Genomic DNA, 10,778 nt, shown 5'->3' with positions numbered 1-10,778 from the left:
CACAATGACTGTGCTATGCTAACTGTTTACAAGTGCAAGCCGAAGAAGAATATAGTTAGACTGTGGATTTCTACAATGACAGTATTTGTATGTGGTAAGTTAGAAAAGAAACCCTTTTATGTGTAATTGTTCATTTAAATACGGTGTTTTGGCTGTGCAGATGTTTGAGATGATATGCTTGAATTCAATTTTTGAGTTGTGTTCGACAGTTTGGCTTTCATTTTAATATTGAGGTTGTTTAAAATGTAACCGTCATGATGACTGCCTGCGGCGGTTTTAGGTATGAGTATAACCGCGGTGGTTCTAGTGTTAATGCTAAAAGCCATACAAACATTCACCCATTATATAGAAGATATTTGAAAATAGTGGGACAAATAGGAGAGCCATGCCAAAAAAGACAAGTTGAGTTACAGTAGCTTAGAAAGGCAGATTAATAAAGCTCTGAAAAAAGGTTATGATGAAACTGAAGTTGTGGAAGCAGTTATTCAAGTAATTGTTCTAGAGTTAAAATTAAGAAGCTGCCTTGAAAGCAGAACTCATTTGACTTTATCAACATTAAGGCAAATCTTGCAAACTCATTACATAGAAAAGGATGCAACAGAACTGCATAATTCGCTGGCCTGCGCTGTTCAAGATGAGATCGCATGAATTGATGCTCATAAATAGTAGGTGTTCAAGCTGTATCAACATTTAATTTGAGAGAGAGAGGTTAAATATTGTTGTTAAACTGCTAGGTGATTTGATAGCAGAAAGAACACCAAGTTTCACTTCAGTTCTAGACAATTCTTTTTTTGGCAAACCCTTAAAGGCTTATTTATTTTGTTTAGGAACTGTGCTCTTGTTGATGGCAGCAGTAGGGAAATTTAGTCTGCACACTGGTAGAAACAAGACACTGCACCAGCCTTCTCATTTCCTAAATTGCCATCTACTTTTCCAAGTTTAAAAAAAAAAAAAAATAGTTTTAAAAGTGCTTGTATGTTCTGGTGGATAGTATTCCAAATTTGTATTTTCTTCCAGTAAAATAGCAGCAATTTCCACAATTCATTACGTATGTTGAAAATGATGTCAAACTCCTTAAATTAGGTCTTTGAAAATTGTCAAAATGGTCCATGAAAAGTCCTTGAAATTTCTATGAGAAAAACTATATGTTATAACCCTGTTAATACCAACACTTTTGCCATGAATAAATATTTGAAATTTCTGCATGCTTTTTTTATTTTTATTTTTTATAAAGATTGTTTGTTAATCAACCAGATTTTTTTTTTCTATTTTGGTCTTTGTCATATTAATTAGCAACTAATGCTGACTAAATGTTTGTATTTAACATGTTTTCTCGAATTATGTTATATTGAGTGTAGGGCGCCAATACCTTTGTCTGTGACTGTATATATATGGCAAAGTGGTTTGCAGTGTGCAGGTGTAAAGGTGATGCAGTGCTCAGTAAAAACAATCCAACAACAGTTCAATGGTGAAAAACAAAGCTTTATTATTTGCTTAAATAATAATAGTGGCTGTACACAGTGATGTGTAAAGCCAGTCAAAACCACAAGGTCCAATCCCGAAATAATAATAATACACACTTTATAACACCTACACGATCACCAGTCCAACAGTGAGTGCTCTGGGTGCCAGTGATGTTGTGAATGTGAAACAGTAATAACAGTGGTGCAGTGCAGTCCGGGTTTTATGCTGCCTTAACAGCTTCAGCTCCCAGATATTTAGCCGTCTACAGTGACAAATAACAACAGTTAAACAGACAGACAAGACAACACTAAACCCTCATGGTTTCTCTTTATTCCTCCAGGTCGTTTCATAACCATAACAAAGTAACAGATTGTTTGGCCACATCCCCTGCTATACCTTCAGTCACGCCCCCTTCGGTAGCGAGAGCAATCACATAGCCTCCAATCCATTACTGACACATCGCCTACCGCATTAAGGCGATGACTTCTGGTATTGTGACTCTGCCCCCTTTCTGGATGGCCGATTTCCTACTGACCCTGGAACGAACTGCCAAACCATCCAGTCTGGGGTACACTGTTCCTGTTATACAGCGACCTCACAGGTCGGTGGCGAGATTGTTGACTAGGATTCATTTGCTCTCTGTCACAATATAGTATACCAGAAATGCCATTTGCCAAACAAATAATCATCTGTGTGTGCAACATGTTTCTGCAATTTTTTTGTACATGTACATGGACAACTCAGTGATCAATCATTCAGACGGTCAACAAAGTAAGTATTTTTTATTTCAAAGTTTGCATTTTTAACACATAAACTAATGGCACAGACAAGCACCACACTAATGCTTAACATTGTTGATGTTGTTCTCCTCATTGTTGTCAAGCACGGTTTACTTAGCATTAGGGAGAATGAGGGTAATCGTCACAGTGTTTTACATACATAGAATGCATTGCTAATGTCATGGGACACATATACGGCTGCGTCTAAAGCATGGACTACTTGTAATGGGGTGGGTGGGGGTTGTGCAAACAGCACATTCACAAATGTATTCTAACCTTACTAAAACTATGCACTAGGGAGAGTTTCTCTACAATTTTAATTAGGAATGCTTTATGAGAATCATTACTACAGTCACTCAGTGTCTTAAAATTCTTTACAAAAGTAGTCCAGTCTCTCCTATGGAAATATCACTGCATAGTTCCCTGTTTTCTCTTTAAGTTATTGCAGTACTTTATACTATAACAGTCTACTGGTCCAGACTCCGATCAGTATGGAGCAAACAGCACAGGTGTGTGAGGTGTTCGTATGGGTCCTGGTGCAGGTCGTAATAATGCTGGAGAAAGGGCTTGAGCTTGGAAGAGAGCACCTGCTGGGGTTGAGCGCAATGCGAAGGGGGAACCAACACCTGCTGCTGCTGCTGCTGTCATCGCTGCGGTTGCAATGCGATTCGATAAAATTCTGGGGGTCAGTGTCTTTTCAGGTTCTTTTCTTAATGTGAGTTTTACCTGCAAAATATAAAAAAATACGAATACCAATCTAGATTTGATATGCCATCCATCCAGGTTTTACCAAGACAAGACTAAATGCAAAATATTTTCCTATGTCAAGGCTGGGCTGCTGGAAGCCCCTTAATTTTTGTTACTTTTTTACTTACTGGTTTATCGACAAAAACACTATGTAAGAAATAAAGGTTGATTGATTGATTTAGTAATTAAAAGTTAGGTAAGATAATTAAGATAATGTAATTACAGTATTGAAGCAATTCTAACAGCTATTATTTGTTTTAGCCCTTTAGCAGCCAAGATTTATATCAAAGTTGTTTATTGCAGTGAAGCATGTACTGTATCTTTGTTGTGAGTACAAAAACAAACAAATAAAAAAATAAAAAACAACAGTTACCTCACATACTATCCTTAAATATATACAGTAGAACCTGCTGTATCCGATTTAATTGGTTCCAGGAGTCATTCAACATGTAAAGATATCTTATCTCAGGAGGGAGTTTTTATACTACATTGTAGTTATTAACGTTATGCCATTATAATTAACTAAGGTACATCAGTCTAAAACACCAAAGTATGAAAATGCATCCATAATGCAACAAAGTGCATGATTAAAAACAAAGTACAGTATTTTTTTGCTCTGAAGGTGCGTGTTAACCCAAGACAGAAAAGGTGTTTTGAAAATAAACCAAAAAGAAGCGCACACACAAACTGCTTTCGATGGTCGGCAATGTTGTAAAAAATATTGTTTCATCTTCTTAACAGGATAGTAATTATATTAGTCCATAGTTACAGCTGGCATATAAAAAGGCGAAACTGCATTCATCTACCTCCAGGTCTGCAGCACTACCCCTCTCGTCTTTTCTAGCACCTGGTTTTTATTGCAACTTAATCCATTCTGTCTTGCTAAGAGCTGGATTCACTGTTTGAGACCCCTAATAAAATGTGCATTGATCTGTTTCCTTCAGTACCAGTTAGCTGGTTGCAGCATGTGTAAATAACAAATATGATCTGATATGATAGGTTTGACTGTATAATGAAATTCATATTGATTTTTACTTTGCTTACAGTTGAAAGCTTCAACAGTTTTTCTGTATCATCATAATGTGAAAAACTACTCTCAGGAACTGATTCAGTCCACGTTACCTTACATATAACATGCAAATAAACTGTTTTAAAGAAGACTCCAGTGCTGTACAAAGAAATCTAAAGTATTCTTACCGCAGGTGCAGTTTTTCCTCTTTGGGCTTTGTTATATGGGCTGTATTTGGGTTTTGGTGGTTTTCCAGCAGCACGGTCTTTATGTCGTCTACTGCTTATGTGCTACATAGAAGAGATAACTTTGTTTACTTCATGTTGTTGTTACAAGTACAGCAGTTCTAGCACAATGTTTGGCACAACAATGTAATTATAATTAGGGCTTCTGATTTTCAGTGTTTTACCCTGTCCTTTAAGAATTCAATTGAAACCATTTGTGTATCTCAATCACAACTGAGAAATGTGTTAATAGTAAACTTGATTTAATTTACAGGGTTTTTTTTTGTGAAACTATAAATGGGCTTTTAAATCAGCCAAGCCTTAATTTGTCATTTACAAACACAACGTACACACGAGATCGCAACATTTTAATAAGTGACTAATAAGTGACTGCCTGGATGCGCTAGATAGCAAAACCACTCGCTTGGAACCGGCAGCCATTACTTCCTCATCAATGGCAACACTAACAGCACTCGTCTCTCCCGCTGCTTCAGCCACGCCCACGCCGACTCTCAAGTTCTTTCTAGTGACCACCTCTAGCTCAAGAACCTCCTCTCCTTCAATTGTTCATCACCACACTCTCTCCTCAACTGGCACGCAATACACGTTATTCACGCAGCGGCCATGTTTGTTTGAAAACGAGGCTTGGTGTGCGAGCAACTGTCATGGCCGCCGCAGCTACTGATAGTATTACTATGTGGACAAAATCGTTAATATGTGATCCTCAAATAAAAGTTGAAGAAATTGATGATTGGGCAAATAGTAATGCGAGGATTCTGAAAAACATACAGCAGAAAGGGTACAGCAATTGGATCGAGAGTTATATTCATTAAGTAGAAGGTAAATTAGCAAGCATATTTGTGATTGGAAAGTGAATAAGCTACTACTAGCCTTCCTTAGTTTTCCCTTGGGGGAAGTTCCTTGCTTCCTGGCCTTGGAGGTCGATCGTTTTGGCCTCACCTCAGCGAGGGCGGTTCTCCGAGTAGTCAAGGGTAAACCCCTATTCTGTTCCTAGTCACAAGGACTTAGTCTTTATTCTAGTAGTCCCAGGCCTTGCTCCTGCCTTGTGAAAAATTTATAAAGATGAGTCACTTCTGCTTTTAAATGAAACTTAAAATAATTTTAAATGAGACTAATGATTTAAAAGCCCATTTAGTTGTTTCACAGAAAAAAAAAAAATCAACTAAATAAATTTTACTTTTAACATGTTTCTCAATTGTGATTGAGATACACAAATGATTTAACAGGTATCAATTATATTTTTAAAGGACAGTAGAAAAGTCAGGGTAAAACATTAAATATCAGAAGCCCTATTTATAATGTAGGGCTAGTGATTTTCATGATCTTCCCTTTGTCAACTCATGTTTGCTTTGTCATTTTACTGAAGTTCATTCATGTAAATGATAATTATAAAGTAACGAATAGATAAAATCTGAGTAGACAGATATTATACTACAGAGGGAGACTGTTGTCTCCAAGTACAGTAGATGCTTCCAACAACTTTAGCAATGATATGATAAGTGATGTGGATTTTTTGGATCTGTTAGAGACACTTATGTGTCATTTAGCGTCAAGTTGACAGTGTTCTATATATCACAGGGCTATATCGATTTGGAATGCTAATGAACGTCAGAAAAGAGTCCATTTGTCATACAATTCTGCATAATTTTAATGGTTTGCCTCTTTTATCATCTTGTACCATTTTCACACTGGAGGGCTGGAAACACACAGTACAAAACAAAGTAGTCTCATATGCAGTGTGATTTTCAAACCCATTCATTTCAATATTGCACAGTGTATGTGAATGCAAGTACAGCCCAGTAAATATAATGAGAACTAAATGTAAAATATGGCAAATATTGTATTAAGTATCTAACATTTTATTTCATGCTGTATGCTGTATATGCTATATTAGCATTGAAAAATAGGATTTGTGGTAATGTCTGGGAGCATATGTATATAGTGGACTGTAATGTCTGGCATTACATTTGACTACTTTTATTGTTAAAAAAATCCCACCCCTAGTATTTTCAACGCACTTACTTGTCTTTACTTCCTACATAAACCTCCACACCAAGCTACTCTGTTCTGGTGTTTGTGGATACTTTCCTATTTTGCACTGAGCCAGACAAAGATCTCGGACAAGATTTTAGAGCTAAGATCGAACGTTTGAGCATATTGAAACTCTAAACAATCATTGAAGACTCACATCTACATTAATGTTGGTAATATCTATTGTCTTTCTGTATAAACAACATGTTATATGACACCTGGCTACTGGTAGTGGTATGCAGTAGTCAGTGACTGCTAGTCGAGAAATGTACATCGAATATAGCTTTGTGTGTAAAAGGACATTGTGAAAAAGATAACAAATGTACAGCCAGGCAAAGCTGGTAACAACTGTAACTGTTTGAGTAAATCTCTTAATTTGAGCACCAGGTTAAAAACATATGTTCGTGATGCTTTACTGAAGGCTTTTTTTGTGAAAAGTACTTTTATATCATTTCACATACTACTGCGCAGGTTTTCTAAAGATTCAGACACAGCTGCTTAACCACTTACTTTATAAAGTTTATACTGACCTGTTTCAGCTGTGTTTCTGAGTTGACGTGAACATTACAGACTTCACAGTGAAATGTTTTATTCTGTAGACCAGTAATTGCCTTAGTCGTGGAAGCAACTTTGCCTTTTATGGCAGGCCTTGGGAAAGCTTTAATTGTTCCACTGCCACTTCTGGCTTCTAACATAGTTATATGCTTTGTACCTGTTTGGCAAAAGGATGAGAGGGATAAATAGCACAATTACGTACCCAGTGCACATGTAGCTATACCCCCAGAGGTATACATTTTGGATATCCCTCCCATTTAGCATGCATGCAGTTTTACATGCATTTCAGAATTTAGCATTTATTTTGCAAAATATATTAATTTCTCACGAAATGCAATTGAGGGATGGGCTATGAAGATGTCTAGGGTCATGAAGTACAGCATGTTACTCAGAGGCATTTACTGCATTGTACTTGTACTGTTACAGTTAGAGTATTCATAACTTCAGCATGAGCTGTGTGAGATTTTGAGCTGAAGTATTAAATAAATAAATAAATAAATAAATAAATAACTACTTCGTAGAACTAGAGGATATACAGCTAATTACTAAGGGTTTCCTTTGTTAGCATTCTATAAAACTTTTTAAGGTTTTATATTTCTTGTCTTTATTCCCTGTACTTTATTAACATATATAGGGAAATTAACTTTGTATGACATGTTGTTTAATATTTTTAGTAAGGATTTAGGCCAAAGGCCAAAAACCAATGCTATTCTATCACTTTCTGTACTTACGCATGTATTCTTTGTAATGTAAAATGTGTTTTATTTGCATATCCTTTCAAGTTCTTTACACTGGGCTTAAATACTTATATGATGGCGTAATTTCAACACTGCTAGAAACTCAAGCTCACAGTTCCTAAAATATGCATTATCTATTGTCTTTGTGCCTCATGTAACCAGTCCCTTTTCCATGTGCTAGATGTTAACTACAGTACCTGTTCTTGATTGTGGTCAGACTACCAAATTTCAAACTGCCACCCCGTTTATTATTCAGACCTCAATATCTTTACAGATATCCTTATTGCTTTCTCAGTATATCTGCAAGCGATGCCTTATTTAAACACCAGTCTATTTAGTAATCAAGCATACTGAGAGAGGTAAAAACTGCAAGAACAGTCTTTATTCATACCTCTATTGCATTAGCTGTCCATGGACCGCATGCCACCATACAGGGATGTTTAATTAGATAATACAAGGATGGAACGGTTGTTTAATTTCTGTTGAGTTTGCAAATCAGGTTAGAACACCTGCTAGTAAACATCACTGAGATGATTAAACTTATTTTCTAAAATAGCTCATCAATTATCAAGACACAAAAATTTAACTTGTCATAACTGAGATGTGTAGTTAGGGGCTCATATGGTTACCTCAGGTTGCTGACCTCTGTACAAGTCAGACCCATTTGCTGAAGTAAACTCCTGAAATTTAAGACAGCAAAAACAAGATACAGTAATGGCATAACAAAAGTGCCAACAAAACAAAAATCGGGCTTAGATTTTATCAGCTATGTCCATTTTCTAAATGCCACATGGTAAATCTAAAAAGTGAATCCCCATAACTTACGTTAGCGTCATCAGACTGCAAACACACATTTACGTGTTCTGTATGCTTCAGAACCTCTCAGTTAGAAGCCTAAATTGCCTAGAGTAAAGTCTATTTCTGGAAAGATAATGACAGGGCTGCTGAGATGGAATTGAAATTGCCAAGGCTTACCGCTATTGTGTGCTTCCAGCTGTGAGGAAGAGTTGACAGCTACCTTACACAGAGAGCAATAGAGCAGTCTTTTGGCTTTTTCCTCCTCTGTCTCCATTGGAAGGCAGGAGTTGCTGCCAGTTGATGCCACCTCTTTCTTGTTGGCCCCCAAGGTTGTCTCTGTACTTGTCTGCACACTACAATTTGTCAGTGCTGCTGCTGGTTCTGCTGCAGTTGCTGTTGATAATGGTAATAATGGTATTCCCGTTGTGCTGTCTGCAGTTGAAGAAGGAATACAAAGAGGGATATGATAGTTGATAGTGGTGCTGTGAAAAAGACATGTGATTATAATGTTGCATAATGAAAGACTATCAGTGTATTTGTCCGCTTTTGACTAATTTAGACCGCGCCACTTAAAATAATAAAAAAAAAAAAAAACGCTTGAAAGCAGATTCATTCATTTCTTTCCCCTTATCAATGTCTTTTGACATAGCCAAGCAGCAATCAAATTGATAGCTCATTACAGACTACAAATTAACCAAGACTTAACCAAGGCTCCACGTATTTGCCTATAATGATAGTCTCTCATGCCTGTGTTACGCAACCATGCACAGCTGTTTTGTTGCAGCATTTTGTAAGGGAGGTTTAATGCAATTAGGGGGTGCATTAATTCAACCTCCTTGTCATTCTATGCTCGCTATTATGAGTAAAAAAACAAAAAAACAAAAAAAAAGCTGTATTTGACTCCCCTTCAATCAGCACACTGTTAAATATTTTTTCAGTTAGGCATGACTGCTTTTGCAAAAATCCTGAAAGCGCTCCAGTGACCTTATTCATTTTGCACTACTAGTAACTGATTGCTGTACTACTTACTGATAATCATTGTACGCTTATCCTGAACAACGCACACAGTCTGTGCATATTTGAATTACAATTGCTGTTTGATCCTGGGTCTTGCATTAACTTGCCAGTCTTAAACTGAACAGTAATGTGGATTCTTTAAGACAATGCCCCTGCCTTGGCAGAGCTACTGCACTTTCGCATTGATTTTATTTCCCCACCTTTTTCAAAAACAAGTTAATAGCTAGTGTAAGTGTAACTCATCTAATTTTAAATGTGTTATTTAGCATAAGCAATTAAAGCAAAGCAATTTAACACATTTTCTACTTGGTGTTAACATTCCACTAACATGCAGTTATATAGTAGTTATTTTATTTTACCATGGACACATTTTGTTTTTAACATGTATTTACCATCATTACATATGCTTTTCTATGATTTTGCTTCACAGCTTACATTCCTATATAGAATGAGTTTAATTAAGATTTTTAAATTAAAAGAAACCTATAATGTGAAAAAATATGTTTTGTGTGCAATGTCAAGGTCATAGTTTGGTAGAAGGTATTTCCTCGGTACTGTCGTTCTTAAACAATAAATCAGTCTAAGAAGCAATAAATCAATCTTGTGTTTCATAAAACATTTTTTACAGCTTAGCCTTTTCCTCTCATAAAAGAAGAAACATTTGTTATTCCTGATTAGAAGATTCATTTTCACTTGTTCATAAAATAAGAACACAAATAATCTACGGGCACCCATGTATTATTTAATAATTTAATGGCAGGGTCATTTTTGTGGTAAAATGTGCATTTAATCATTTATTCTTAAACAACAGTGTGATTACGAACTCCATTATATACTACGTTCCCTATTCTGTGTTTTCATGGAACATAATCTTAGCGCTGTCCAATTGTACAGATATGACCTTTTAACCTGTAGCTGCTATCCTCGTCTGTGTCTTAGGGCAATTCAAACAAAACATGATCAAATAAACAAGGTACGGGGACCAAAATAAAAGGTTTAAACAAACCAATAAAAAAACAAATCAAAATTTCTCCCACTGTTCATGCTGGGCAATCACTACCACTAAACCCTCCTCCCCAAACAAAGAATCTGGTTCCGTTTATATACCCTGTGGCTGGGGCTTGACTGACCATCCATTATTCAGTCAAGACCCAGCCATATTCCACTTCTGTATTTGGCAGGAATGGGACCCAATCCCTGCCAAACTTAAATTCAAAGTAATTAAACTTTATTTATATATTTTAAACAAAGCACATTATTTACGTGTGCATTCCCATATTTAAGGAACAACTTCACTGATGTATTCTTCTTGTTGTTTATATTCTTATTGTTTATCATTTTCTGTTTCAGTCGGTACATCCTGGAGACTTCTTAAAACTCTGAAGCACCCCTGCAA

At 36.3% G+C, this 10,778-nt stretch overlaps 1 protein-coding gene across 2 annotated transcripts in view; it reads right to left on the bottom strand.

Moving 5' to 3' along the window:
• Positions 1 to 2,229: 2,229 nt before the first annotated feature.
• LOC121314768 (zinc finger protein 385D-like) overlaps positions 2,230 to 10,778 on the bottom strand; it is a 75,034-nt gene continuing 66,485 nt past the window's right edge. For both annotated transcript variants that reach the window (XM_041248417.1, XM_041248418.1), the window contains 4 exons: positions 8,543 to 8,797; positions 6,806 to 6,987; positions 4,188 to 4,289; positions 2,230 to 2,969 (listed from right to left, as the gene is read on the bottom strand). In XM_041248417.1, the coding sequence (XP_041104351.1) occupies positions 2,730 to 2,969; positions 4,188 to 4,289; positions 6,806 to 6,987; positions 8,543 to 8,797 (779 nt within the window). In that variant the 3' untranslated portion in view covers positions 2,230 to 2,729. The remainder of the gene's footprint in view (positions 2,970 to 4,187; positions 4,290 to 6,805; positions 6,988 to 8,542; positions 8,798 to 10,778) is intronic.

This window comes from Polyodon spathula, chromosome 4 (assembly GCF_017654505.1).
Source record: "Polyodon spathula isolate WHYD16114869_AA chromosome 4, ASM1765450v1, whole genome shotgun sequence".
Lineage (NCBI taxonomy): Eukaryota > Metazoa > Chordata > Actinopteri > Acipenseriformes > Polyodontidae > Polyodon > Polyodon spathula.
This window is presented reverse-complemented; position numbering and strand designations above follow the sequence as displayed.